Raw genomic sequence first — 26,327 nt, 5'->3', positions numbered from 1 at the left:
AAAATAGCAGACTCATATTTTCAGAACAACTGTTCTTTGATGGAAAGGGTTAATTTTACTCTCAGTTTTGATGTGTAGAGTGCATTTACTTATCCTGTTCTTAACTAACAGACACAAGGTAGAGAAGAGAGAGGATAGAAAAGATGGGTGAAATATGGCTTTTGTTGATGGTTTTGAAACACTGGGCTGCTGGTTAGTAATGAGTGGGTGCTTTTGGTTGGCAAGTCAACCATGACACCTGCTGCTTGTATCCTGGTTTACGATTTGGTCAGGGACCTCATCTGATTGGATCTTTTCTTCTTAGACAATCAGGCTTGGATGAATACACCATAGCTGACTTCAGAATTTGATAAACAGTCAAGAGAATGAGAGATAGAAAGGGGGGGGGGGAGGGCTAGAAAATAACACAACAGGGGAAGAGAAAACAATACAGGCTCTTACACATGCCTCTGCAGTACTGGCAATCGGATATCCCCACTGATGGGCTGAGGATTGGATGTCATGATCATGTGATGACTTTCAGCACTCACAGGTGAAAACAAAGTACCTCGAACAAGATTAAGGCCAGCCGGCCTTCCTCTCAGGAAGAAAGTCCTTTCGATGAGTCAAGGTGAGCTGGGATGAGTTGCAGTGCTGGCAGATCGGGGGATGAGCTGGTATGCAAGGTGGTGAGATGAGAGGGAGAGCTGAACTGAATTGATCTGAACAGAACTGATCGTGTCTTTTTTTTCACTGTTTCTTTTTAAGGAACCCAAAAAGAGGAAAAATGGGAGTCATAGTTCATCCCTCTCACCAGTTAGGCCTCATATCCATCACACCAGTTTTGGACAATTAACTTCTGGTTCCACATCTTGTGTTTTTATCAATCATAATTACAACAGTTCTTGGATTATGTCAACATGACCTTTTTAGTTTAAACTAATCCAACTTCTTTGTCTGGTTCTTTTGGACTTGTTACAACATCCAGGGTCGTAAACAATTTGACCTATTTTTCATGGTTATTGTAACATCTTAAGACCTTTTACGTACTTTTTACATTTGAGTTTACAAGAGGAGAGCCTCTTGTAGATCCAAGAGTCACAACAGCCCAGACTCGTGTGGGGTTTCTATACCCCATCACACCATTTCTGTGTAAATGGGTTTAAAATACATTAATGAAGGAAGCTTGTCTCACCCAGCAACTGTAGCTACGTAGACTGTGATATACAGAGAATGTTACTGGCTGAGACCCGTCTGTCAGTGAATTGTGACCTGTCCTTGATGGGGCTGCTGTCTGACATCACAAGAGTGATCATGGTTACGCAGGCTAGTGGGAGTCACCTCCTTCCCTGAATGGGAGGATCATATATTGAATTATCCATCAGTGTTGCAGGACCCTGGGCAGCAGATTGCATTCATTGCCAAAATGGAGCAAAGAAAGCCAAGTGACAGCACTACAATTGGGAAAGTAGCAGCTCATGTCCCCGATCTCATCGTATATGGCGATTTCTCCCAGGAGCTGCCTTTCATTGAGAGTTTTGATGGAGTATTGCTTTTTGCAGACATTTCAGGTGGGTAGAGAGATTATTAAGGGTGGGATTTTCAGAAGGGCCCAAGGAAGTTAGGTGCCCAACTTCCATTTAAAATCAATGGGATTTGTGTGCCTAAAGGCTTGTCTACATGGCAAATTACTGTGTAGCAAGCCAGGGTGTGAATCAATAGGTTGCCAGTTGCCACGCACTAACTCGGTGTGTGGACAATGCTACACCAGAGTGAAAAGTTCCAGAGTGTGGCTTGATGTACCTTGCTCTCAACCAGCAGCATGCTAAGCTATATCCGTGACTTAGCAGTGTCCATACGATGAGTGACTGGGTGGCAAGCTGGTATGCTGTAGAGTCACACCCTGGCTCATTGTGCAGTAACTCACCACGTAGACAAGTCCTAACTCCCTTATTAGGCCTTTCTGAAAAGCCCACCCTTAGTACATGGAAGGTTTAAAAGAGATATTGTCTGCGGTAATGGGAGACTTGGGCCCAAATCTAGCTGAAGTCACAGCTGAAATGGCTTAGGGACTTTCGTCTTTATTATGTTGACCGTTTTGCAGAATTGGCGTCTTTAGGCTGAAAAGAGTTTGGGACAGGAGTAGCAGAGGATGGTGCAGCAGCTGGTCAGGGCAGAGTTGTCAACTGCCGTCCCCATCCTGGAACTTTATGCAATTTTTTAGATATGATGGGCCCAGGCCAAAGAGTACCTGGAAGATAAGGACTGGGACCTTGAACTTGACTTTGTATTATGTGATCCTTGTGGCACTCTGCAAGTGAAAGGTCTGATGGGAGACAAGCAATTTCCCATCACTACCTAGAAAGGACTTAATGCTTTTTAGCATGTTCCCCTGGATCTCTGCCACCTCTCTCAGAAGAGTCAGCATGATCTCATGGCAAACAGGGTCAAATGGAGTGGGGGAAGGATCAGAACTAGAAAACAGGGACAGTTCCAACATAGGAACAAAGTGAACTGAAAGAACTAGGGACTTGAAAATCAGGGACTGTTGCATGCAGGGTGGATAAAAATTAATTCAAAAATATAAAAGGATTTTTTTTATTTAAATAGGATTATTTTTATTTAAATATAGATTTATTTTAAGAAAAAACAACCCGATTTAAAATGAAACTTGAAATTAGCAACTTATGTTAAGGCCTAAACTTATAGCCTATTAAAATCATTTAAATTACATACAAAAATAACACATTTGTTGCCAAGTTTTAATGAAAGTCAAATTTCATTTCAAATGAGCCGGTGGAAGTCACTGGCTAAGCACCTGGAACCAGAGTTAGCTGATGTGCTAAACCAGTTTTTGGCGGCAGTAGCCTCTTGTGCAGTGCAGAATGAAATAAAGAAAATATTCTGTTTATTCAGCTAGTTCAGTTCAAAGACTAGTTCATTCAAAATTAAGAAGCCAGTTGGAAGTTGAAAAAGAGGGAATTCTTGTTTTCCTCTTCCAATTGCAAACAAAAACAAGGTGAAAGAGGATGCGATCGACTTGTTCTAAAATCTTGAAGGACGTGGTGACCTAGAAACTCCAGTTGAATTCACTAACTACAGATAATACTTCCTTTGCTTAATAAATCAGTTTTAAATGGAAAATAAGTTTTGTTAAACTTTTTTTCTTATGTATCCAGCACATTTTAGGTAACACAAAGCATGTCTGACTGCAGTCGCTGAGATCATCTGCCATTTCTTGCCTCCTCCAGTGGCTGCCTGACTGCTGTTTGTGTTACAGGTTTTACTGCACTGACGGAGAAGTTTAGCACGGACACCAGTCTGGACTGTGGTGCTGAGCAGCTAACACAGACCCTCAATCATTATGTAGGGGATATTGTGGAAAGTAAGTAACGAGCAGCATGATCCCTCGCTGAGAGCACTTCCTTGGCTCAGGTCTGGGGAACTGAAGAAATGCCCATCAGAAAGGTGTTCTGTTAAGCAGCCTGGGCCCTTCTTGGAGGTTGGGATCTTCTCTGTCACTTAGGGAGCCTTGAAAATCTCCCAAGATTAGGAGGGCTGGATGGAGCTGCTTTGGGAACCAGTCTTTGCTGCTCCCCACTGGCACAACGTGTCCTGCTTTGAAGAGTCCATTGTTCCTTTGGCTCTACCCTGGTGTATGCCTCCACCTAAGTTCCCTGTAAGCTGCACGGCCACCTGGCAGCCTCTCAGTGCATGCAGGTGCTCAGGGAATCCGCCACAGCCGGGGGATGGGCGCTTATCCTGCGGCCCCATCCCCAAAGCTGCTGCGGCGAGGAGAGGCGCCTCTCCCCCGCAGCCCAGGTGCTGATGCGGGGAGAAAGAGCTGAGGGGAGTCCTCTCTTCCCGCTGTAGCCCCCTCCCACACTCCAAACCCTTCATCCCGGATCCACCCCAGAGCCCGCACTCCCAGCTGGAGCCCTCACCCCCTGCTCCCCAGCCCTCTGCCCCAGCCCTGAGCCCCTCATCCCTGGCACCACCCCAGAGCCCGCACCCCCAGCTGGCGCCCTCACCCCCTGCTCCCCAGCCCTCTGCCCCAGCCCTGACCACACTCCGAACCTCTCGGCCCCGGCCCCACCCTCACCACATGAATTTTTTTATGAGTCACATATCACCTCCATATTGGTGCACATAACAAAATTCATTCCGCACATGGGTGGGAAAAATTAGAGGGAACACTCGTCTCCACCCCATTTCACTGGAAGAGCAACGTCTTGTTGTTTATGTGGCCAAGGAGTAGGGTGACCCTGTGACATCAGCACACTAATGATTTGGGGATCTGAGCTCTGACAAAAGTTACCAATTCCCTCTCAGGATCTAGAAAGCATCCCAACACCCTCAGAGCACAATGTGGCCCTTCCTTGTCTATCTTAGGCTTTTATATGGCCTCCAACACCCCTGTGAGGAAGTGAGGTAGGGGAGTGCTATTATTCATGTTATGGATAAGGAACCCAGGCATGGAGAGGCCAGGTGATTTGCCCAACGTCACACCTGTAGTCTGTGATGGAGCAGGGAACCAAATCCAAGTCGCCAGAGTCTCTGGCTTAGCTCCCTAACCACTGGATCATCCTTCCTTATCTCCTGCTGTCACATTGCTTTTGAGAACTTGCTTCAAAACTTCCCATGGAGCAGTGCTTCTCAGGTTGTCCCTGGACCCTCCCTGTTGGATGCGACATTTTGAGAACTGAGCAGTAGGGGATTTGAAGGGTTGGGAGAAGAGGTCGGTCTGGGAAGGGATATTTCTAGTTGCCATAGAAACACTGTGCTCTGCCTCCTTATGGTGGCTTTTGAGATGGAGTTTAACTCCCTGATTTTTGCTCTGAGCCCTCAGCAGCTGGGATCTTTGTTGTGATGACATGCTCAAGCATACACCATCTTGCTCACTCAGTCATACCTACTCTGCAATATATGCCCCCTCAATGTGTGCATGCAGAAACACACACACACACACGTGCCCATCCCCCGATCGACAGAACAATTTGTTCCATGACTTTCTTTGACAAGAGCTGTGTGTAACTTCTCTCGCCTTTTCTCTTGCTGCAGAGGTGCTGATTTATGGAGGCGATATCTTGAAATTTGCAGGTATTTATTAGCTTGTGATATCTGGGGTGGGGTAGAGCGGCCTACTCTCCCGTTGTCATTTGACTTGTGAGGCTCTGGACAGTGGCGGCATTCAAACTAGCCAACTCCCTTTTCTTGTTCTATTGTACCCGTCCCTCTGGCTTCTATTCCCACAGAGCTGATCTATGATTTGGAAGAAGCAAGAATTTACACTATATCTTTCAGTTAGAAACAACCCCAATTCCCCTTCCTCTGTGTCTGATTGAGAAATCCTGGCTGGTGCTTCCTTTAGAACTGAGCTCAGATGGAAGTTAGGCACCTAAATACCTTTATTTGTGCATAAGCTTTCATGGGTAAAACCCCCCACTTCTTCAGATGCAGGGATACACTTCTTCACTCCATGCATCTAAAGATGTGCGTTCTTTACCCACGAAATCTTATGCCCAAATAAATCTGTTAGTCTTTAAGGTGCCACCGGACTCCTTGTTGTTTTTGTGGATACAGACTAACAGACTACCCCCCTGATACTAAATACCTTTAGGGATCTCGGCCTGAATGACTGTGCTAGCAGTTGCCCAAGGGCGATAGGAGGTGCAAAGCCTTAAATGTATCTTAGCCAGCGGACACAGGTTTGTGTGTGTGGGAGAGAGGAGGGGAACATGCAGCAAGCCACTGCAAGGGGTCACTGACGGGGAAGGGACACTTGCAGTCAGTGGCTATAAGGGATCACCGGGAAGGAAGGTTTACTTGTAAAAAGCAGCTGCAGGGCATTACCGAGGCCTGGTCTACACTACGAGTTTAGGTCAAATTTAGCAGCGTTAATTCGAATTAAGCCTGGACACGTTCACACGACGAAGCCCTTTTTTTCGACTTAAAGGGCCCTTTAAACCGGTTTCTTTACTCCACCTCCAATGAGGGGATTAGCGCTAAAATCGGCCTTTGCGGGTCGGAATTGGGGTAGTGTGGACGGAATTCGACGTTATTGGCCTCCGGGAGCTATCCCACAGTGCTTCATTGTGACTGCTCTGGACAGCACTCTCAACTCAGATGCACTGGCCAGGTAGACAGGAAAAGCCCCGCGAACTTTTGAATTTCATTTCCTGTTTGCCCAGCGAGGAGAGCACAGATGACCACGCAGAGCTCATCAGCACAGGTAACCATGATGGAGTCCCAGGATCGCAAAAGAGGTCCATCATGGACTGAACGGGAGGTATGGGATCTGCTCACCATATGGGGAGATGAATCAGTGCTAGCTGAACTCCGTAGCAGTAAACGAAATGGCAAAATATTAGAAAAGGTCTCAAAGGCCATGAAGGACAGAGGCCATAACAGGGACGCACAGCAGTGCCGCATGAAAATTAAGAAGCTAAGGCAAGCCTACCACAAAGCCAGAGAGGCAAACGGAAGGTCCGGGACAGAGCCGCAAACATGCCGCTTCTATGCGGAGCTGCATGCCATGTTAGGGGGTGCAGCCACCACTACCCCAACCGTGTGCTATGACTCCGTCAATGGAGAAACACGCAACAGGGAAGCGGGTTCGGGCTACGAGGAAGATGAGGATGAAGATAATATAGATAGCTCACAGCAGCAAGGAAGCGGAGAAACCGGTTTCCCCAACAGCCAGGATATGTTTATCACCCTAGACCTGGAACCAGTAACCCCCGAACTCACCCAAGGCGTGCTCCCAGACCCTGAGGGCACACAGGGGACCTCTGGTGAGTGTACCTTTGTAAATATTACACATGGAATCGGCGTTCCACGGCATGAACCTGCCCCAGTAACACCATGATTTGCACATTGCTGGGGCCTGTACTTTGTGAGAGGTCTATGTCCATGTCAATTTCCTCATCACTCTAGTCGCCACGCTGCAATCGCCTCATTGGCTGGTCCTGGTTTTGCTTTGGCATGTCCTGGCTCTGCATATACTCCAGGACAATGCGCGTGGTGTTCATAGTGCTCATAATTGCTGTGGTGATCTGAGCGGGCTCCATGATCCCAGTGCTATGGCCTCTGGTCTAAAAAAAAGCACGAAACTATTGTCTGACGGAGGGAGGGGCGAGTGACGACATGGCGTACAGGTACAGGGAATTAAAATCAACAAAGGTGGCTGTGCATCAGGGTGAAACACAAACAACTATCACACAGAATGGCCCCCCCCGAAGATTGAACTCAAAACCCTGGGTTTAGCAGGCCGTTGATTTCACAGAGGGAGGGGAAGCAAATGAATACAGAACAAATCCATTTTTTACATCTTAAGCTGGCAGCCGACGGTGCAGCATGACTGATAGCCCTCGGCATCTTCTGGGTGCTTGGCAGAAAATACTGGGCGCTTGGCAGAAAATAGCATACTACGACTGATAGCCGCCATCATCATTGGGAAGGCAGCAGAATATGACTGGGGGACATTCGGAGTTTCAGCCATCATCTGATCGAACTGCAGTATGACGACGATGGATACCAGTCATAATACACCATCTACTGCCAAAAGGCAAGGGGCTGCTGCTGTGTAGCAATGCAGCCCCACGTCTGCCAGCCCCACGTCTGCCAGCACCCAGATAGCCGATGAAGCCTACCAGTCATACTGCACCATCTACTGCCAAAAGGCAATTAGCTGCTGCTGCGTAGCAATGCAGTACCATGTCTGCCGGCACCCAGAGGACATATGGTGGCGGTGAGCTGAGCTGAGCAGAGCGGGCTCCATGCTTGGCATGGTATGTTGTCTGCACAGGTAACCCAGGTAAAAAGGCGCGAATCGATTGTCTGCTGTTGCTCTGACGGAGGGGGAGGGGCCTGATGACATGTACCCAGAACCCCCCCCCGCGAAACTGTTTTGCGTCATTCAGGCATTGGGATCTCAACCCAGAATTCCAATGGGCGGCGGAGACTGCGGGAACTGTGGGATAGCTACCCATAGTGCAACACTCCGGAAGACGACGCTAGCCTCGGTACTGTGGACGCAGTCTGCCGACTTAATGCACTTAGAGCATTTTATGTGGGGACACACACAATCAGCTGTATACAACCGATTTCTATAAAACCAGCTTCTATAAATTCGACCTAATTTCGTAGTGTAGACATACCCTGAGTGGGAAGAGGTAGTCACAACCGACAGCTGCTAGAAGCATAGAGGGGTTGGTCTGTTCACAGCCAGGAGGTGCTAAGGAGTTTGGGGTGGTTAGTGAGCAATCTCTCTGTGGGTCAGAGTGCTGGGCAGGTACAGGTAGATCTGCTGTGGCTTGCTGAAAAGCCAAGTGGCTTTGTCAGCACTTTAGAAACAAGAAGAGCATGTATCCCATAAGTCTCTGTCACTCTGCCTTCCCCAGGGGATGCACTGCTAGCACTGTGGAGAGTGCAACGAAGCCAGATGAGCGATATCATTACATTGGCGCTGAAATGTAGCCTGAGGATCCAGAAAGAGTATGGGGTTCGTGAAACTGAAGTGGGTCTGAAGCTCCAGGTGAAGATAGGTACTATGGCTACTAATGGAATAACAATACTTTGCAGTCACTAGAGAGCACATTCCCAAAGCACTTTACAAAAGTGAATAGGAAGCATTCGCCCCATTGTGCAGGGGGGGAAGCAGAGGCAAATGGAGATGAAATATCTTGCCCCAGGTCACACAGTGAGTTGGTGGTGGAGATGGGATGAGCATTCAGGACTCCTCACTGCCAGTTCCTTGCCCTAACCAGTAAGCAATTCTGCTTCCTGAGTGGACAGTCACATGAGCCCCCACTCCCCTTGCTCCCAAGATATGCCGCTGAGAAACACCCTGCCCAAATCTCGTTCAATTTCTAGTGTGCCAGGAGTCTGTAAAAGATGTTAATTGCTCAGTGATCTGATCAGTTGCATCCTTTTCGGCAGCTGCATGGGAAAAGCCGCTTCTGTGGTAGGGAAAATGTATTTCTGGTCAGAGAGGAGAGAATTTTGGGGACTGGAATAAAGAACATTTCACCTCTAAGTTGCTGGTTCAAATTGAGCCTGTGGAAGTGGTGACCAAGACTCGTTCCTATCTGATTGCTTGCTGGCTCATGTGAAATGCATTGCAGGTCTCGTTTTAGTTCATAGCAGACATATATCTGTGACACGTAAACCATCCTTACATTTAGAAACAACAGTCTCATCGGAGAAGCCAAGGACTGAATGGGCCTTGGGGATCAAACTACTGAAGTACCTTAGGGAGGCAGTTTGGGGCAGTTGGTCCTAGAGCTGGCCATTCTGTATCTATTATGTGAATAAACAACTACAATTTATTGGTGCCAGTCTGGCACCTTTCATCGGTGCTGACTGTACCTAGTTTATTTTTACAGAGCTATGACTGTCTCTGAATAGCTTCTGACTAGGACTCATGGACAAAATTCCATCAAAACTGTTTTTCAACGGAAAATTGGGTTTTCTACTAAGCAATTTTTGTTATGAAGAGTGTCTGTTTTCCATGGAAAATTTCAATTTTCCATCAAAAAACCCCAAACAGCTGAAAACTGAAATATTTCGATTTAGAAATCCTGCCACAGTGCCTCATGGGAATTGTATTTTGGTCATCTAATGTCCTCCCTAGCTGGACTACATCTCCCATTGTACACAATGAACAAAGACTCCTCCGATTATTAACCACTTCCCCTCACTAAGAGAGGACATTAAAAAGCATCATGGGTGATGAAGTCAAACTAACAGAGAGTCCTGTGGCACCTTTAAGACTAACGGATGTATTGAACCATAAGCTTTCGTGGGTGAATACCTACTTCGTCAGATCTTGCGTCTGACAAAGTGGGCATTCACCCATGAAAGCTTATGCTCCAACACATCTGTTAGTCTTAAAAGTGCCACAGGACCCTCTGTTGCTTTTTACAGATCCAGACTAACACGGCCACCCCTCTGGTACTAGTAGTCGAACTAGAGAGCCCAACCTATAGAGAATAATGGGAGCTTGAGGCATCAGAACGACAACTCCCATAAATAAAGTGGCAGTATTTCCAAATCCATCTTTTTGTTTTGTTTTCAGCCAAAGTATTTCAGCATTTGAATTTCTGCTGAAAATCAACATTTTTAATGGAAAATTTAGATGAAAATTATTTCTTTTTTGTTTGAATTGAAATGGTCAGTGGAAAGAGTACCCCCTTTATTTACCAGCTCTACTTCTGAGTATTTCACATCCATGGAAAGCAACAGGAAGTTGCTAGCCATTAGGGTTGTGGGAAGTGCCTTCACGGTACCTCTGTTCCTTTCTGTTTGGCAAAGGAATGTAAAGCCACCTAAGTTTGGGATCTTCAGCAACTTGCTCTTTTGCCATTTCCTTATATTAAGCTGGGGAGTTTTAGATTACATCTGGATGTTTTTTCTGTGTGTGTTTTCAAGCAGACATTTACAAGCTCCCTTCACGCAAACTCCCAGCAGCAGCAGACTGAGAGCAAAATCCTTCTGCTTGCTGGCCCCCTGGTTAGACCACACAGACAGAATGTACAGTGATGTCCCAAATGAGAGAGTGCTTTTACTGAGTTCAACTCAAAGTCTTAGTAGATGCTGCACTGAGCCGGTTCAGAAGGGATTATTGAATTGTATATCACTTTATTGCTATCCAGCCAATGTTTCTCAAACTTGTTCATGATGTGGGCACTTGCTACATGCCAAGTACCAAGCTCCAGTTGTTTTTGAGTGATCTGTCTGTGAAGAAAAAAGCATGGGGACAATTATTTTAAATGAGAAGAGTGTAAACATTATGCTCCATATTTGAAATAAATTACTCATTGGCAAAGAGGTGAACTTGGTGGAAACTTATGATCAGGTATAATAATAGGCAATTGTTGATCCACTGGATCATGGTGTACGCGTAAGAGGTCTAGTCAGTGCCTGATGAATCCACCTATGGCTGACAAGCCCAATTTGAGAGTGTGAAGGGTTGGATCACAGAAACTCCCTTGGGAGCTGCCACCCGATGTGCCAAGACTACCTCTACCCCTGCTTTCCCTGCCAACTCGGGATCCCAGCACCCTGTCTTGCTGAGCCAGACACTCCCGTCTGCTCCAGCAAAGACCCAGGATCTGAATTACTTGCCCCAAAGCTGCAGGTTTACCTGAAGGCAGCTAACAGAAGTGTTCCTGTCTTTAGCACTCAGATGCCCAACTCCCAATGGGGTCTAAACCCAAATAAATCCGTTTTACCCTGTATAAAGCTTAAGCAGGGTAAACTCATAAATTGTTCGCCCTCTATAACACTGATAGAGAGATATGCACAGTCGTTTGCTCCCTCAGGTATTAATACATACTCTGAGTTAATTCATAAGTAAAAAGTGATTTTATTAAATACAAAAAGTAGGATTTAAGTGGCTCCAAGTAGTAACAGACAGAACAAAGTCACCAAGCAAAATAAAATAAAATGTGCAAATCTATGTCTAATCAAACTGAATACAGATAATCTCACCCTGAGAGATGCTTCAGTAAGTTTTTTCCTCAGACTGGACACTTTCCAGGCCTGGGCACAATTCTTTCCCCTGGTACAGCTCTTGTTTCAGCTCAGGTGGTAGCTAAGGGATTCTTCATGATGGCTCCTCCACTTTGTTCTGTTCCACCCTTTTATATATCTTTTGCATAAGGCGGGAATCCTTTGTCCCTCTCCGGGTTCCCACCCCCTCCTTCTCAATGGAAAGACACCAGGTTAAAGATGGATTCCAGTTCAGGTGACATGATCACATGTCACTGCAAGACTTCATTGCCCACTTGCCAGCACACACGTATACAATAAGACTTACAGGTAAAACACAGCCATCTGCAGTCAATTGTCCTGGTTAATGGGAGTCATCAAGATTCCAAACCACCATTAATGGCCCACACTTTACATAATTACAATAGGCCCTCAGAGTTATATTTCATATTTCTAGTTTCAGATACAAGAGTGGTACATTTATACAAATAGGATGATCACACTCAGTAGATTATAAGCTTTGTAATAATACCTTACAAGAGGCCTTTTGCATGAAGCATATTCCAATTACATTATATTCACTCATTAACATATTTTTATAAAACCATATAGACTGCAACGTCACAGAGAGTAACACAGCTTGTTACAAATCTCATAGATCCAGATATTGTCTGAATGGGAGCCCAAGATTACAGCACACTGCTTTCTTCTTCAGATATAAACAGATTGTTATAATGGAAACCAATTTGTAACCTTATATAACAGATGCTACCGTGTGACCCTTATAATTATGTGTGCATTATTATTATTTATTAACCGACATGCTGTTTAATTCATTGGAGAGTGTTGTTCTAGAAATCCTCAGATTCCTGGAATAAATATCACATATTGTCAAGAACTGATCCAAACCTCCCACCCCTCAAAAAATAGGTTGGCCTCCAAAATCCGCTTCTAAGATCATTGAGATACATATATTACAAATGATAAAGTAAAAATGCCCTCCATAACAATCTTGTTTCTCTTGTCAGGGCTATCTGCAGGTCACATCTCCAAAGTTGTTGTTGGAGACAATAAGCACCAATATTTTCTGGTACTTGGCCGAGCAGTGGATGAAGTTCGGTTGGCCCAAAACCTAGCAAAAGCAAGCGAGGTTATTCTATCGCCGAACTGCTGGGAACTCTGTAACAGGAACATGATAGAAATAGAAACAATTAAAGATCAAAGATCTGTTAAGGTGGGCAATGTGGAGTGTGCAACAATTGTTCATAACCAGTGGCGTGTGTATTGCTTTGTTATCTAGGCTGGGGTGTGTTTACGTGCCCCATTGTCTTCTGCTGGATGCAACCTCACACGTATGCTTGTGTGTATATCTGTTATTGGGCCTGTATCCAATGGACCAGCTGGGCAGAGGGGGCCGAGAGGGATGGTGATGCGAAAGTTGAAAGTGGTGATGAAGTAAGAAGGCATAGTAGAATGTGGACTTAACTTTGGCTTCCTCTTGCCAGGAGTGGCTGGTCGTTAGGGAATAAGGGGGGTAAGCCCCACCAGTGATCTCAGAACTGGGTAGTGTAGCTGCTGTAGTGCAGGGGACAGAGCCACAGAGCCAGAGTATGGGGCTCTTTACCCATGCTCCCTGCAGCCTCCAGCCCCTGCAAGAGTCTCTGCAAGAGAAGGGATGCAAGTGGCAGAGGGAGGAGGTGCAGAGCAGCGAATACCAGAGCTTTCTGAGCAGGGGGCAGGGTTCCGACCTGTGGGGCATCTGAGATTGGTGGTGATGGGTGTCAGGTAGGAGGGGGAAGATTTTGGAGCCTGGGGATGGATTTGCTAGACCTGGAGGGATGTGTGGGGGCATTCTGAGCCTGCGGCTGTCTGGTGGCCAGGGCTCAGAGCTGAGGGTGTGGGCCTGAGCTGTGGAGGTCTGTTAGGAAGAGGGAAGATCTCAGCCTGGGGGAAAGGGTATGTTTGTCGGGCGTGTTTCTCAGCAGGTGGGGAGCTGAGGGAAGAGTTGAGTGGGAAGGTTGATGGAGTCGGTTGAGGGTGTGGGTGAATCAGTGACTGTGAAGGGGGTGGTCGGGGGGTGGTAGGGTACAGCTAGATTGGAATGGGAGATATTAGGGCTAGGAGAGAACAAGAAAGGGGTCACAGAAGGGTAAATACTGTTCTCACTTGCCCTGCCTTTTCCTGTAAAAGGCCCCAAGTACTCATCCTGACAGGATAATACCCAATTCCCTGATCCATCCCCCTCGCCAATCCTGGTGTCCCCGCTTTAAACTCTGAAAATACGACCAACCTGCCAGGGAGTGGAAGTGGGAGCATTGCTACCTGCAGCCCACCAGGTATTTTGAGCACCCCCCTCTTACACCTTGCATCAGTTCTTGGAGAGCAGCTGTGAGAATGGGGAGGAGAATCAGACCGTGGGCCTATTGTGATTTTAGTTAGTATCTTTCTGGAGGCACTGAGATAGTTCAGTGACAGGTGTCATGAGAAGAAGCTGGGCTTCAGTTCTGCACCTGCATCTGAGTAAGCCCATTGAAATCAGTGGGGCCAATCAGGTGCTTCAAGTTAAGCACGTATGTAAGCATTTGCAGGACTGGGGGCTTGCACAGATACCCAGCAGGAGAAAGATTGTGGAATTGGAAGGCTTTTCACCGCAGCTTTGGAGGCTGCAGAATCTTTTTGTTGCATTCGTTGGGAGCGTCATCACTTGTTTTGCTCCAGCCAAAAAATCTTTTCTGATTACTGCTGTGTCCTCCATCCAGTTGACAGGGAGGTTGATGATGGAGGTGACAGTGAAGGATGGGAGTGCGTTTTATTGAATAATTCTGCACTAGGCTTGTGGAAGCTGACAGATGCCTTTAATTCTGTGTGCCTTTAGGCTAGATACATAAAGAACATCTCTGAGATTGAGTTCGACGAGTTCTTCTGGAAATGTACCGAATACCTACAGCACTACCCCACGGGTGAAAATAACAGTGAGTGCCTCTTCCTTCTACTGTGTTGACCCCAGGGAGATGGCAGGCTGATATTCCTTTGTTTTCCGTCAGTGTAAATGTGAGAGGGTGAATGGACTGCACATGGGGGCCCCTGCCCTGTACCCCTTTGAGTTCCTGTGTCCTCCTCCATTCCCTGCCACCAAAATCCCGAGGCAACCAGCTGCATTTCAACTCCTTCTCCCCCCTGCTGGCTTCAACCTGTCTGGACATCGGCAAGGGCTACGCTGACTGTGGAGGAGAAGAGACCCTCTCCCTACTTTCTGTGTCAGCTCTATGGAGACCCCTGGCTGGCAAGAAGAGACACTATAGGGAACCCTGCTCAGTGCCTACAGTCTTTCTGGGTGAGCAAGCTTTCAGTGGTGCTGATATAAGCACACAAGGAATTTTCTAATAGAAAATCCCAACTGTGCATAGGCACCGACTCCGTGGGTGCTCTGGGACTGGAGCACCCACGGGAAAAAAATGGTGGGTGCTGAGCACCCACTGGCAGCCCCCCTACCAGATCCTCCCCCTCCCCCCAGTCCCTTCTGCCCACCGGTGGGCCCCACCAATCAGCGCCTCCCCCTCCCTCCCAGCGCCTACCACGGATCAGCTGTTTCGCTGTGTCAGGAGGCACTGGGGGAGAGGGTGGAGGAGAAAGGGTGCAGTGTGCTTGTGGGAGGGATGGAACTGGGCAGAGAAGGGGTGGGAAGGGGCAGGGAAGAGGCGGGGTGGGGCGGAGCAGGGGTGGGAAGAAGCAGGGCAGAGCTTGGGCCTTGGGGGAAAGGGTGGAGTGAGGGTGGGGTCTGCAGGGAGCCGGGGGGAACCCCCCCCCCCGGCAGATTAGAAACTCGGTGCCTATGGAACTGTGATTTGCATTTTCAAGATTGTAAGTGAAATAGGTTAGACAAGAATCTCCAACCCCATCCAGGCACTGTCCAGTCCCTACTGGTAAAAGTCTGCCCTTGAGCAAAGCCAGGAATAAAACCCTACGGTTTAACCACAAGTCTTCCTTCTGCTCTTGAAAGCATTGAATTTCCTCCCCTAGGTATCCTCCGAGCAACCTCCACATTGTCTCCTAATGATGAGTTGGAGAAGTCTCTCCGGAAGTATGTGATGAGAAACATTCTGAAGAAGGTACTGCAGTAACGTCACAGAATTTTATTTTTTGGCTTGACGGTCTGTGCTTCACACAGCTAGAATTTTTCTGAGGTTCTCCTGATGCTACAGAGGAAAATACAAGAAACCCTGCAGTGGGTAGTTGTGGATCAACTTGTTCACATGGAAAGTTTTTTCCTTCCCCCTCCCTTGGTTTATGACCTGAGGCATGAGGGTTTAGATCCCTTCCAAAACTATTGGGTTTTATTTAAAAAAATCCTTACTATTATAACACTGGATGTTGTCATAATTTTTTGAAATCTGCCGAGTTCTTGACTGCAGGCAATGTGTTCCACAGGCTAATTGTAAGGTGTATGAAAAAGCTTTTCCTTTGTTCTGTTTAAAATTTTAAAGTTTATGGGGAGACCTGGGTTGTAGCAAAGTCACATTGACAGGCTCTGCTCAGCTATCTCCCCCTTTATCCCCTTGGTGCCTAGCCTCATTTCCCAGTCCTGTGCTGAAAGGATCATCGTCCTGAGACTGGAGAGTGCTTCCCATTGATGGGGGCCCCCTCCTTCCTATGGCAATAGCTGATCAAACATCTTTGCCCTCGTGGAGTTAGCACCTGTAGCTGAGAGCAGAGTCAGCCCAGCTGGAGGAGGGGTGTATGAAGTAGTGAATGCTTCCCGCTCACCAGCAGTACGGACTGTTGAGTACATCTGGCTCTTCTCTTTCAGATCGACGACAACCAGCCTCTAGAATATTTATCTGAGCTTCGGCCGGTCACAATTGTCTTTGTGAACCTGCAGTTTGACAAAAGCGTCAGTACCTTGGATCTGTGCAAGGTCATCCATGATGTCAGTGTGAAGATCTCAAACATCATCCACGTCTTCAGCGGCAAAATCAACAAAGTCTTTATGTTTGACAAAGTGGGTCAGAGCTTCAAGGCCATTCCAGTTGGGCAGCTGGAGCTGGCAAACATTCCCCTGAGACTCCGGGACTAGTAGGAGGCAGGAGGGACAGTGGCACTGTCATAAGGGATAGAGAAGGGAGGAGGAGGGCAGGGATCAGGAGGAATGATAAAAAGCTTGGTGCTGAAGAGACTGAGTCTGAGGCGGTGGTGGGGTCTCCCAGAGCATTTTGGGGGTACTGTATGACAGCACTACTTTAACAGGGTGGGTGGGAGAGCTGGAGCACAGTGGAACTGTTTGCCACAGACATTGATACTGATTTGCTCTTTGGAAAAAACCCTCACTCCTCTGGTGTTTTCTTTCCCCTCCCTGGCAGGGCTGCACATTCCTGTGTGTGTTCGGGCTCCCTGGGGATAAGCAGGCTGATGAGAGCGCCCACGCCTTGGACAGCGCATTTAAAATCTTCAATTTCTGTTCTAAAATGTCCATGAAAATAAAGTAAGCAGGAAGGTGTAGTTCTCCATGTTGCCTACAGGAGTGCTAATGGGCTTGTTTGTCATCGAAACTCCCTCGTCCCAATAGGAGGGCCCCCCTAGTGGGCAGGAGGCAATGACATTACAGCTGGGAGACAAAATTTGGGATTAGTCCAGTTTCCCTGGGCTCCCCCTCACTCTACATGACCCAGACCTCCTAAGACAGCTATGTGCCACTGGAGCAGTAGAACCTCAGCCTCAGAGGTGATACTGGTGGGTGCGGCTGATGGCGCTTTTGTGGTGACTGGCCATGAATCTGGAACCTGCTCAGGATGACCGTGAACCTCAGCATCATTCAGAGCAAAATGCAAAGCCAACCACCTTCACTGACCTCTCCCACAAGAGCCCAAGAAACTCCAACCCACAAGTCCAGTCCCTGCAGAAAAGAGAGAGTAAAAGACTAACGACGCCAGCTGGGCAGGATTCTCAGCTCCATTTGCGTGAGAATGGCCAATTCTTTGATCTCTAAAGGCATTTTTCCTCTTGAGAGCATTGGTAACAGGACAAAGAGCATGAGCCAAACCCCTATTGACTGTCACCCCCCATCCCACTGGCCTCTGAAGGACCCATCAAGTCCTTCTTGACTGCAGTTGGTGGAGGAGCTCCCTGCTGAAGGGGACCCCGAGGCCTGTCAGCTAGCAGGACTCCAGCAGTGCTTGGAGAGAGCCCTTCACCCTCTGCTATCTTCCAGCATGCTCTGGTCCGGTTGCTGAATTTTTGAGGCCTGTGGCTTGGCACGCAGGCACTGCTGACTTCACCGAGGCTTCAAATAAAACTCCTGCATGTTTGTGGGACCAGAGCCTTTGTCCCCTTTTGTGTCTATAAATGTCAAAACCAATCCAAACTCCACTCCCTTTTTACACCACTGGCACTAACCTTGTTAAGTTTTTGTGTAACCTGACTCCCTTTTTCTGCTGGGACGTTCCTCCAGCTCCTGACTCTCAGCAAGGAGAATTCAGACTGGCACACTCAGAGGGCAGCATTTATATTCAGCCGGGAATAGTGCGTGATAGCCAGTAAGGGGTGTGTGTGTCTTGTGCTTTGCCCAGTAGCCACTCCTTTTAAGGGGCATGCAAACCATGAAGAGCCAGGGAAATTCAACCAGTCACACGTGAGAGAATTAAATTCCAGGTGTGAGTACCCTGCGAGATCAGTGTCCAGGGACAATTACAGTTAAGCAGTTTTTTGCTGTGTGCACCCATTATAAATACGGGAGGCATACGCATACCATAGCAGTGGGTGTGGTATAACAGACTGGACAGCTGGATGATGCAAGGTGGGAGGGCTGAAACTCTACACCCATCTCACCACTCCCCCACCCATGGAAGCATTTTAAGCATGCAGGATTTCTACTGTGGGCAGATGAATGTGTTCAGAAAATGTGAATACTTCCCTGAACTTTCAGCCAGGGCTTCACCTCCAGTTCCACACCAGGAAATGAGGGTTCAGTTGTGGCTTTGCATTACAGGGAGAACAGGGACTCACCACCCATGGGGAGGTCAAAGAGACATTGTGCCTGTGGAGTTGCCTAAGGAATGCGGCCTCTGTGGCACACTTGCAAAGGATGGACATGGGCTCCCTTTGGCCTGGAGTCAGCTCGGCTAGCTGGGGTGGAGAGCAGGTGGGGCTGTGGCCCATCTCTCTGGGGAGGCTAGTTCCAACAGCAATGCCAGCTCATGGCATTCTGCACTCCGGGAAGCACAAGAACTGTCATTACATGGGGACGTGCGTGAGGGAAGCTCCTTGCCCTCTTCTCCATCCCTTTTGCACACGCACAGAGCTGCACACAGGCTGTTGGGAGACCTAGCTGGCTGATGTGGGGATAGTCAATACAAATTAGCACTACAGGAGTGGGGGTGGGGAGAGGGTGCATGAGCAGATGTGGCAAGAGGGACTGGACATTTGGGATTGCTGACTCCATGTTGCTCTCATTGCTTGCTAGGATAGTTTCCATCGGGGTTACCAGCGGGTCAGTGTTCTGCGGAATAGTTGGCCATCATGCAAGGCACGAATACACAGGTACAGTCTGTTTCTCTGGTCCTGTGCATGTTTGGTATCCCCTGGGTACCCACAGAGTGTGTGTGTAGGCTGCGTATTTTTGCTGGTGGAGGGGTATGTATGCATGGATACATATGGAGCTGTTCACAGGAGGATAAGCGGGAGTTCAGTTAACTTTTCAGTGCCCATTTTCTTGCTCTCTCCACCACACAGTCATTGGCCAGAAGGTGAATCTCGCTGCCCGGATGATGATGTATTATCCGGGGTTAGTGTCCTGTGATGCAGTGACCTATGCCAACTCCAGGCTGCCTCATTGCTTCTTTGAAGAGCTCCCCCAGGCTGAGATGAAAGGAGTTGTGAATCCCGGCGTGGTCTATCATTATCTTGGCATCAGTGAGAAACCGTAAGTGTCCCCTGGGACGTCATGCTCAGAACCCTCAGAACCGTGAGCCACGGTTACCACGCTGCCTTAGCAAGAGCAAGAGCTTTGGGGCTGCTAAGCTGTGTGGCCGGTCCCTGACACACCAGTCTGTCTGCCCTGCCAGCAAACTCCTCAAGACTCTGCCAGTCTAAATGTGGGCTTGCCAGTAACAATCAGTGAGTCCCAGCTGCCAAGTTCCCCAGAAACGTCTCCCTGCAGCATCCAGTCCCTCTCACTTTACGCTCACGGCCTCCAAAGAGACAGAGCACACACCCGCCTGTTAGGTTAGCTGAAGCCTCACACTTCACTTTAATACACAGCACTGAGATGGGTTTGTAATAAAATAAGACAAAGGTTATTCACAAAGCCCTTGGGTTTAAGTGATGCTAAGCAAGGGGAAAAGAGACAGGCAAGGCCACAAACAAAACAAAACAAAACACACTTTCTAATGACGAAAATTGAATCTTAGCAAGTTGCAATCTTTGCCTAAGCAGTTTCTCACTTACATCATGTTTCCAGCAGCTCTTTCATAGGCTCCAAAGGTGCTGTACTCTACTTTCCCTGCAGTGACAGAGAACTACAAGGTCTTTTTGTTCCCCTTCTATTACTCAAAGTCAAGAGTCTTCTCCCCCGTTTGTTTAGCTTGATGTCTTTGTTTTCCTCATATGTAAATATACTTCCATTGTCCTCTGCTGGTAGCCCAGCTGGTCAGACAGGTAAATACACATGCCTTTGCCTAGGGCAGGCTGGATTTTATGCTCTACTTCTCAAACACTTTTCATGAATATATTTCCAGCACATATCTATAACTCTTTGTACCCAATCTGTACATAGATCACACAATGATTTTTGGGACCAGCATGGCACCAGTTTACATACGATATCTTTCATGACACCTTTGAGATATATATCATGACAACAGTGTGTTGGGACAATGAGTGTGTCAGACCTGATGTGAGTTACAGTAGGGGGGCCCTCTGCTCGTTGGCACTGAGGGGCTCCAAGAGTCACACCCCCATTTTACAATGGGGGAGGAGGAAGGGTGATGAAAGGGCAAATTTCCTTTGATCAGCACAAAAGGGGTGTGTGCTGTCCTGTCTGTTCAAAGCCACAATGTGCATCAACCTTGCCTGAATCCAGAGCATCATCTCACAGCTGGCCTAGGGAATTTCATCTCCAAAGTCCTATACTTCCCCACACAAGATCAACTCAAGGCAACTTAGTCAAGGAGACAAACAGCTGCTTGGACAGCAAATAGCTCAGTGTAAAAATACCTTCAACTGGCATATCTTTAATTAATCCTCATGTTTGAGAGAATGGGTAACTATAGTGTCTCATTTGCATCTCTCTCCCACTTCCACATCAGCTCCAGCTACTAGGAGACTGGGAACTGCACCATGGAAATGTAGAAGCATTCAATGTTTCTCCATACACCTAGACAGTCCTCTAGACTCAGTCCAAATGACTTTCAGTTCAGATTAAGGGGCACAGCAAACTAAGAAAGAACAAAAGTAAAGTCTCCATGACGGAGCAGTTTGGGTCCCTTCTTTGGAACATGCTGCATCAGCTGTGCTGTCAGAAATGTAAAGGTGCAGTACAATCCCCCCCGCCCCGCCCCCAAATTCATAGCAATTGTGGTGTAGCTAGCTAGTATTGAGTTCAGAGACCAAGTTTGCATGTGTTCTGTTTTTTCATATATCCTGATACCTCCTTCATCAACAACTGTTTATACAATATCTGCCTTGCTCTCATTGTCCAAATCCAAGGCTCCAGTCCTACAAGTTCTTCTATGTGGAGGGAGCCCCATTAAAGTCAATGGGAGTCTGTATGTGGGGAGCAATTTGCAGGAGTTGGGCCATTGTTAATGTATAGCTTGCTAAAGAGAGATTTTAAAAAGCAGCGCAGGAGCTCAGAGTAATCATCGATTTCATTCACCTTCTTACTTATTAATGGCTTTACTTTCTTTTTCCCATGACATGTTTATAGAAACTCTTATTCCCCTTACAGCCTTTGCCTAGTATTAACTCATTCTGCTTTTTTTGCTTTCCTTATCTTTTCCTCTGCAAGCTTTATTGAATCTGTCTATTCCTACGTGTCTCTCATCTCTCACCCATTTGCAATACAGAATTGTTTGGTACCTTCAGATCCTTGAGCAGCTTCAGGAAGCCAGGCTAATAGGCATTGCATTGCGTTGTTCTTTACTAGAGAAATCATAGACTGCTGTGCCTCATTTCCTTCTTAGCTCTCCAGTTCTCCCCGATGGATATTAATACACCCTCCCATTACACCAGGCACATTAGACTCCTTACTTATTGATGTTCCTTTAGCGCTCTTCTGAAGGGAAACCCCATGACACTACTTCACTCCAGCTCAACTTGAGCGTCTGGGGGCAGGAGGCTAAGAATAATGAAACCGTTCTTGGAAGCAGTGCTTGGATTCAGAGAGAGTGGGCAGCCCAGCTGCGCCCCCACTCAGTCTGACCAGGAGTATTTTCACTCTTTAACTGCAGCTTTCCTTTCTCTTCCTCCTTGCAGAATGATTGGCCAAGCGCAGCTCACCAAGGAGAGGTCTGAGTATTACCACTTACTGGGTAGGTGGACAGAGCTCTTCGGAACTCCAGTTGGTTTGTCATTCGGAACCTGTGGAGCAGTTGTTGCTGCTGGGAAGAGGATGCCCAAGGAAGCGATGGATGTGGGGGGAAATGTCTGAGGGGGACCCACTACTTGAGGATATTAAGTGACTGACCCTTGGGATCATTCAGAAATGTAAAGCTCTGAGATGTGCTCGGGATGCTCTTAAAGATACAGGGCCTTTACACTGACATTGTGGTGCCTGATCCTGCAGGTCTTATATGGTGCTATGGACCGCAGGATCTATCCATGGTCAGACAAGAGTGTGGAATACATGTTTGCCATGTTGTTGTAGCCATATTGCTCCCAGGAGAGGAGAGAGACAAGGTGGGTGAGAGAATAGCTTTTATTGGACTAGTTCCTGTTGGTGGAAGAAACAAACTTTCCAGCAGAGGTGTTAACTGCTCACTTCATTTTAAGTGGTCTCAGGCAACATGTGTGATCTCCTTACACTTAACCATCTGTGTGTAGCTGTGACACTCTGGTTACCTTCCCCAGACCTGACGAGTAGCTCTGTGAGACTTGAAAGCTGTCTCTTCCACTAGCCAAAGTTGATCCAATAAAGATATTCCTCATACTCACCACCTTGTCTCGAAGGAATACATGCGCATTCTTACCCCTCATATTCACTCCCTTTGTGTCTTTGATTAGCATCTTTTCACTTTACTGACAAATGGGGTTGAAACAAAATGCTAGATTCCAGCACCCCAATACCTCCAATGGGGGGAGGGATAGCTCAGTGGTTTGAGCATTGGCTTGCTAAACCCAGGGTTGTGAGCTCAATCCTTGAGGGGGCCATTTAGGGATCTGGGGAAAAAACAACCAAAAAAAAAAAAAAAACCACCTACCTGTCAGGGACAGTACTTTGTCCTGCTAGTGAAGGCAGGGGACTGGACTTGATGACCTTCAAGGTCCCTTCCATTTCTATGAGATAAATACCAGGTGAGCCCCACCGCATCTCTAAATTTGAATCCTGTTGCCCTGTAGGAGCTGATGAATCTCCTGGTTGGCAGGCTGATAAGGAGAGATGTAAATTATACTTCCCTGTGCCAGCTCCAGTGAATGTAGCTCAGGGTCTGTAAAGGAGACTGGATACAAATCTGAAGAGTGACACCGGGTATTGGAATGAACAAGTGGTTGTGTGATGATAGGAATAATGTGGTCACACTTCTTTGTGTGTGTGGTGGGGAGGGTAGCAGCGGTGTGCTGGAATCTGGACAGTCGGGTTTGGGAATATGCTAGAGAGGGGAGCTGCAATTATCAAAATGAGTGGGGAGAAAGGGATAGATAAGGATTGCAGCAGAGGTGGAAATGAACCAGTGACTTATGTATGCATTTCCGATATGGGTGGAGACATGCTGCCACTGCTAAGCAAAGAGGGAAAGGGACGTGCATTGGTCTTTGCTTTCTTAAAGTCACTCCATGTTTCTTAGGTCGGGAAAAAGAGCTTGAAATCTATAACTCTTCGTTGAAAGGATTTGTGGGGTCTACAGTAGGCCGCGTCATAATATATGAAGGCCTTATGGGCTATGGAAAGAGCAAGTTACTTGCTGAAATTGCCTACTTAGGCCAGGAGGCTGGCCACAAGTAAGTGTCTTTAACTTCACTTTGATACCCCTGACCCCCTGTGCCCCACACACCTCTGCCCTTGCATCGTGATCCTGCGCTGTAACATTCCTCCAGAGATTGCAGTAATGCCAAATGCTATGGAGGCTGTGTGAGGCTGGCACAGATTGAGATGGCCAAATGCCTGGCTAATTGGCTGAAAGCTGACCTCTAATGGCTTAAATGAGCCCTGCCTGGGGGAGAGGAGCTTTTAGTAACTTCCTCCTTTAGTACAACTATTATTTCACGTACAGAAATAGCCAGCACAGTCACAGGGGCGATGAAACAACCAGTGGTCCAATCGTCCCTATCAATGCCAGCCTGCTGCTCTGATTCGTCATTTAATAAATGAGGCAATCTGAAAGATTCACTTACGGTTGGATGGGTCCCTCCGTGATTCAAAGGATTAACCTCACCTGCTCTTTGATTAACTGTGGCTTCTTGTCCAGTTGATTTGTTGAGCTATCCACCTCCTATGAATCCGGAGGAATAGCCGTCCATCTGTTTTCTGGCAACATATGGGAAGTGTGATTTCTGGGAACCTCAAAACTAGCAGGGCATGAAAACGCATCAAAAAGAGATGGCTCTCCCATCCATCCTATGAGAGATTCCTTGACCCAGATCAAGTCAGATTCATGTTTCAGTGCTATTCGACTGAGATGCTAAAGAGGAAACATGTCTAGCAAGACAGTGTAGATGGGAGAGCTGCTAAAAAATAAATTGGGGGCATTTTGCAAATTTGTTTTATTAAGTCTCCCCTCATTTTCCCCCCATTTAATTTGAAAATTCAAAATTTGAAATATTTTGATCAGCTCAATACTTGGTTGAAAGCTGGGGAAAGATTTCCATGAAAATTGACAATATTAACAAAAAAAAGTCCTTTTTTACCTTTCAAATTTCAACATTAAAAATGTTGAAATTTCAAAAGGTTTTGTTCAGCTTTTCGTGGGCTAATGCAACTTTTGAACTGTGGATGAAAGCTCATAAGTGTGCGGGTTTTTTTTCCCCAAGAGAAATGGACAAACTTTAAAAAGGTCATTAGTGAAGGGCTGGGAGATGGTCCATCACTAAGAAAAGGCATTTTTGGATGCATGCGATAGGGCAATGAGAGCAGTTCTAATGGGATGGATGCTCACGGGTATGTCTGGTTGCATGTCTTTCAATGCAGGATGACTTTAGAGTCCAGGGGAATGCATGGAACTGAACTGAAAGCAGCCAGGTGCTTTTGACAAGGGTGTGTTCTCCAGAAGACAATAAACAGACTGATCAGTCTGGACTCTGACAGTAACCCAAAGGGGTGTGGTTAGAAAAGGTGGTTGGAGATCAGTTCAAGGCTGTTAATCTTTTGTGTCCCACTAACAAAAGTGAAAAATGGAGAGGCTGAGCTCTGGGGTTAGGTTGTTTTGTACCAGCCATGGAGGAAACAGAGACCAGGAGACATTGCTCAAATCCTTTGCTGATCCTCAGCCATTTATCCATAAAGAAAATCAGGTGCTGAAATGTCTTGTAGTTGACTTGGAGGTCGATCAGAAAGTGCTGAAAAACCCTGATTCCATTATTTCTCCTTCATTTGGAAGCTTTTTCTATGTGTCTAGATGTCCATGTGGTAAGTGGTAGGTTTGTGTTTCTGTAATTCTTTCTCAGAATGTCCTGGCTCTTCTTGACTCCCCATTAGAACTTCCTTATAATTTCTCTTCATTTTCACCATGCAGGGTTATTGCTATGGAGCTGACGAAGATAAATGTGCAGCAGAATTTTTTTGTCATCCAGACACTCATGGCCATGTTTCTGGGGATTGAGGCCTGTAAATCTGATGCTGAAAGACAGAAAATCCTCCAAGACAAACTCCGAAGTGTGGTAGAAGAGTCCTACTATTGCCTCCTGAATAACATCTTTCTTGTCAAGGTAATGGAGAAAGCCCTCACTCTCTGGGGGAAAAGCATGTCTGTGGAATTGGGTTCTGTTATTTACCTGGCTTCACACCAATTCAGCATCTCAGCATTTTTTATTCTTACCCTGAAATTGCACACTGGCTCAAAGGTGTGAATGCTCATGAAATTCAACACCGTCATTATAATTGGGATATACAGGGTGTTGGGTATGGTTGCAGAAATGTTTGCTCCTAGATCTGCATGGAAGAATTAGTGGCATGATGCTGTCGATCGGATGCCATCCACTTCACCTGTCCCACTTCCTCACTCTTATTCTGGGAGTGGCCTTCTTGCGGTCATGACGCTGACCTGTTTGGTGAGCCTGAATCCTAGTCTGTGCACACACCCTGGACTTTGTTCCTATACATTCGAAAGGATATTCACAGAATGTCGGCCATCTGCAGCTACACAGAAGGAAGGGAAGCAATTCCTCACAGACTTGTGAGATTGCAAGAAATAGCCCTTACTCATCCCAGGACACAGCCCTCTTACACGTGCATGAATGAAGTGGGATAAGCTGCCTGGGAGGAAAGCTCTGGACCTTGTCTCCTCCCTAGTCAGCACAGAAGGTCACGTTAGAGGTGGTCGGGGGTCAGGCCATGGGCGGGGCCATGGATCCATGTGTATGCAGACCCAGTGGCGTAGCCAGGTTCTAAGTGCAGGGGGAGCAAACATAAAAAAGGCGCCCCCCCCTTGGCTCCTTCTCTGGCCACGCCCCCTTGGCTCCTCCTCTGGCCGCTCCGCGCCCCCCCCCCT

The 26,327-nt window shown here is 47.1% G+C and overlaps 1 protein-coding gene across 1 annotated transcript in view; it reads left to right on the top strand.

The window, feature by feature from the left end:
• Positions 1 to 1,405: 1,405 nt before the first annotated feature.
• LOC128836144 (adenylate cyclase type 10-like) overlaps positions 1,406 to 26,327 on the top strand; it is a 64,142-nt gene continuing 39,220 nt past the window's right edge. Inside the window, exons 1-14 of the mRNA XM_054026160.1 lie at positions 1,406 to 1,550; positions 3,260 to 3,364; positions 5,041 to 5,079; positions 8,382 to 8,525; positions 12,501 to 12,706; positions 14,348 to 14,444; positions 15,493 to 15,581; positions 16,280 to 16,471; positions 16,830 to 16,951; positions 18,929 to 19,005; positions 19,198 to 19,387; positions 21,940 to 21,995; positions 23,469 to 23,622; positions 25,353 to 25,545. Of these exons, the coding sequence (XP_053882135.1) occupies positions 1,406 to 1,550; positions 3,260 to 3,364; positions 5,041 to 5,079; positions 8,382 to 8,525; positions 12,501 to 12,706; positions 14,348 to 14,444; positions 15,493 to 15,581; positions 16,280 to 16,471; positions 16,830 to 16,951; positions 18,929 to 19,005; positions 19,198 to 19,387; positions 21,940 to 21,995; positions 23,469 to 23,622; positions 25,353 to 25,545 (1,809 nt within the window). The remainder of the gene's footprint in view (positions 1,551 to 3,259; positions 3,365 to 5,040; positions 5,080 to 8,381; positions 8,526 to 12,500; positions 12,707 to 14,347; positions 14,445 to 15,492; positions 15,582 to 16,279; positions 16,472 to 16,829; positions 16,952 to 18,928; positions 19,006 to 19,197; positions 19,388 to 21,939; positions 21,996 to 23,468; positions 23,623 to 25,352; positions 25,546 to 26,327) is intronic.

The sequence above is a fragment of the Malaclemys terrapin genome, chromosome 4, assembly GCF_027887155.1.
Source record: "Malaclemys terrapin pileata isolate rMalTer1 chromosome 4, rMalTer1.hap1, whole genome shotgun sequence".
NCBI lineage: Eukaryota > Metazoa > Chordata > Testudines > Emydidae > Malaclemys > Malaclemys terrapin.
The sequence above is the reverse complement of the archived record's forward strand: the minus strand, read 5'-3'. Positions and strand labels throughout refer to the sequence as shown.